This window comes from Mandrillus leucophaeus, unplaced genomic scaffold, assembly GCF_000951045.1.
Source record: "Mandrillus leucophaeus isolate KB7577 unplaced genomic scaffold, Mleu.le_1.0 Scaffold1, whole genome shotgun sequence".
NCBI lineage: Eukaryota > Metazoa > Chordata > Mammalia > Primates > Cercopithecidae > Mandrillus > Mandrillus leucophaeus.
In genome coordinates, this window is record NW_012098097.1 from 16,240,354 (window position 1) to 16,244,266 (window position 3,913).

The window sequence follows — 3,913 nt, forward strand, 5'->3', positions numbered from 1 at the left end:
CTGTAATCCCAGCACTTTGGGAGGCCGAGGCAGGCAGATCACCTGAGGTCGGGAGTTCGAGACCAGCCTGACCAACATGGAGAAACCCCATCTCCACTGAAAATACAAAATTAGCCAGGCGTGGTGGCTCACGCCTGTAATCCAAGCACTTTGGGAGGCCGAGGCAGGCAGATCACCTGGGTCAGGAGTTTGAGATCAGCCTGACCAACATGCAGAAACCCCATCTCTACTAAAAATGCAAAAAATTAGCCAGGCATGGTGGTACGCATCTGTGGTCCCAGCTACTCAGGAGGCTGAGGCAGGAGAATCACTTGAACCCGGGAGGCAGAGGGTGCGGCGAGCAGAGATCACGCCATTGCACTCCAGCCTGGGCAACAAGAGCAAAACTCCATCTCAAAAAAAAAAAAAAAAAAAAAAAATAGGCCAGGTGCGGTGGCTCAAGCCTGTAATCCCAGCTACTTGGGAGGCTGGGGCAGGAGAATCACTTGAACCTGGGAGGTGGCGGGGGTGGTGGTGTGGTGCAGTGAGCCAAGATTGTGCCACTGCACTCCAGCCTGGGCGACAAGAGCAAAACTCTGTCTAAAAACAAACAAACAAACTCCAAAAATTAGCCAGGCATGGTGATGCACATCTGTGGTCCCAGCTACTTGGGCAGCTGAGACGGGAGGATTGCTTAAGCCTAGGGGTAGGAGGAGATTGCAGTGAGCTGAGATTGCACCACTGCACTTCAGCCTGGGTGACAAAGCGAGACCCTGTCTCAAAACAAATGAGTAAAAACCACATGAATGAAGGACGAGCTAGGAACAATCTTCATACCAGTTAGGATCTGAGTCCTAAGTACACTAGGCTGCCTTGGCACTCTTGGAGGAAGCCCTGCCCATCTAGGCCCTTCATGACAAGCCAAGCCTCAGGCAGAGAAGCGAATCGAACAGGAGAAAATGCGCACCAGCGGCAGCTTTGTGCAGGGAGGTGGGACCAGCAGGGGGCAGGGACTCTCGGGTGGTCTTGTTGCAGTGGTCTTGTTGCGGTGGTTGTGTTGCGGTAAGGGTGCTTGGGCACACTAACATGTCGACTGCACTGACTTGTGCACTCCAGGCCTGCGCATTCTACTGCATGTACCACACCCCACGGAAAAAGAAAAGCCATCTGCAGGCCTAGGGCAGTCCTCTCATGCTGGGCCTTCTGTGCTCGCCCCCAACCTCCTACAACCCTGCACCCCACTCCCGTCTGCCTGTGGACCCAGCTCTGCTCTGATGAGCTGTGACAGCTCAGGCAAGCTCCTCAGTGTCCCTATGTCTCAGTGGACATGGTGCCAACCTCCAAGATGAAATGAGTGGAGGGATGTCAAGGCCTAAGGGCAAACCCTGGCATAGGATGAGTACTTAACTACTGACCACTAACGTCACTGCCCAACAAAATCAGGAGCGGTGATGACAGATTCCTAGCATAAAATGACCTGCTGTGACGGTCCTCAGGCAATACCATAAGAACAAACTCACATGAACGTCTGCTATCTAGTAATATTTGGATTTGGGATTTTTAAAGCTTTCGAACATGAAAGATACAAAGAAGCCTGAGTTCACCTTAACTCTCTCGAGCTTCGGACTTACCCTTGTTTGTGCAACAGGTCATTTAAAAAGAACACAACTGAAAGACTTAACTCCAGTCTTGGTTGGATTTGGGGATCCGGTCCTATTTTCCCACTGATGCTGTTGAGCAAAGTTTCAAAGAGCAGGCTGGGCACTCTCACCTGCGCCCCTGGTCCGGGGAGCCCATGCATCCTCAGGGCCTGCACGGCCTGGTCTCGTTCCAGGGTCACGGCCTTCAGCACCACCTCCTGCTCCCGTAGCGCCCTCTCTGTCTCCTGCAGCTTGGCAGCAACCTGGGAACAATGCTGGGACTCAGTCCCTGTGTGGATGACGGGGCAGCTCCCACGCCTGCTGAGGCTCCAACAGCACACATAGGTGGGAGATGCTCAGAGCACCAGGCTCCCCACTGTGGCCAGGCCGCCAAACCCTTCCTGCCACCCACACCCCTGGCTGTCCTTGTAGGCCAGCGGGGATCATGGGATCATGCAATGCTACTTAAACCCGAGGCTGGCCAGCTACAGAAACCGCTTATGCAAGAAAGTCAAGGTGGGTGCACGGGCGGGGCGCATTTTTATTACTGTAATTTTTGTTGCTACACAGCATACTGCTCAGTGAGGTTTAGTGTTTTCAAATTTAAAGAACCATTTGGTGAGAACCAGACCCGTCCTGCCCAGCCCCACCTCTGCAGAGGCGCAGAGAAGGCCCCAGACCCTGGTGGCCGCACACACCTGACTTTTTGCCGTGGTCAGACCCTGAATCAGGGCCTCTGACTTTTGGATCTGGTCCCTTTCAATGTCGTCACAGCGGCGCTGCCAGTCCAGGCCCAGCTGCACCTGATCACGCTCCAGGCTCCGCTCCCTTTCCACCGCCAGGGACAGCTGTTGCTTGTACCTAAGGACACGTCCAACCGCCCAGCATTAATGCTTCCCGAGGAGGAAGCATTCCACAGGAAAAGTGGAGGCGCGACGGGAAAGGCAGGGCTGCTGCTGTCCCTCCTGCTCTCGCACGGCCTGCACTGGCCTGACGTGCTCTGGGTTCCTGTGGATGGGCACACGGGGGTGCCCAATACGAAGATGAGCAGGCGCCAAGGATGGCTGGACGCCGGAGAAAACCTAACACCCTGGAGGAGGGGGATGGATGAGGGGGATGCGCACAAAAACAGAAGAACCAGCACGCGGGAAGAGAGGGAGGAAAGCAACAACCTTAAAACATCATAAACTGGTTATGCACAAAGGAACGGAGCTACGAAAGCAAAAGCAGAGCAGGGTGGACCCAGCCATGGGGCGGGCAGGGCTGGGAGAGCCCCTGGAGCGAGCACAAAGGGACAGAGGGGTGGGAACACAGGAACCCGGGGGCTTCCTCCAGAAGACCAGCATCTTAGATCAGAACGGAGGGAGGAAGCCACCCAGGATGGAAAGGGGCAGGTCCACCAGGGCGGGGCGGGTCCACCAGGGCGGGGCGGGTCCACCAGGATGGGGCAGGTCCACCAGGACAGAGCAGACGCCAGCCTTCAGAGAGCTCTAGAGACCCCACACGCACACAGTAAGGGGAAACGTCACAGTACGAAGGACAAAAGAAAAGTCTACAGGGGAAGAAGAACAAAAACTGGACAGGGACTAGGCCTGACACCAGCAACTCTGGGACAGAAGGCCGTGGGGCCACACACTGGGGGCAGAATTCCAGGCTGTGGGTGATCCTGTGGCGGGGAGAGGTCCCTCCTGTCCGAGGCAGTGACGCAGAGACGGTGGCAAGGCTCTGCATGGGAGGGAGGCTCTCCTGCTGGCCTCATCGCACCGGTAAACTTCAGGGAGTTTGAATGATAGCAATGGAGCCATCATGTTGTGAGAGGGTCCCTGGAGGGGCTGTGTGGCCAGGGCTGAGGACGCCTTTAGGGTGGAGAGTGCCCTGGCTGTCAGCCAGCGAGGGAATGGAGGCCTCGGCCCCACAGCTGCAGGGACTGAATTCTGCCAACAGCTGGGTGAGTCTGGAAGGGCCCCTGGGCCTCCAAGGAGAGGCAGGCCCGGCCATCATTGATTCTAGCCTGGAGAGACCCTGAGCCGGGAACGGCTGAGCCCTGCCTAGGCCCTCGCCCCAGAACCTGAGATAATAAATGGGTGTTTAAAGTAGCTAAGCTGCTAAGTTTGTGGTAATTTATACACAATGTGTTCTTGTTTTTGTTTAATTATTTTTATGGGGTTTTTTTTGTTGTTGTTGTTTTTTTTATACAGAGTCTTGCTCTGTCACCCAAGCTGGAGTGCAGTGGCGTGATCTTGGCTCAGTACAGCCTCTACCTCCTGGGCTCCAGCAGTCCTCCTGCCTCAGCC

General features: G+C 55.5%; 1 protein-coding gene across 1 annotated transcript in view; it reads right to left on the reverse strand.

The window, feature by feature from the left end:
• Positions 1-3,913, reverse strand: part of CCDC57 (coiled-coil domain containing 57) — a 145,448-nt gene that overhangs the window by 76,360 nt on the left and 65,175 nt on the right. The window contains exons 9-10 of the mRNA XM_011998287.1: positions 2,318-2,480; positions 1,751-1,882 (exon numbers count right to left, since the gene is read on the reverse strand). Coding sequence (XP_011853677.1) covers positions 1,751-1,882; positions 2,318-2,480 — 295 coding nt within the window. The remainder of the gene's footprint in view (positions 1-1,750; positions 1,883-2,317; positions 2,481-3,913) is intronic.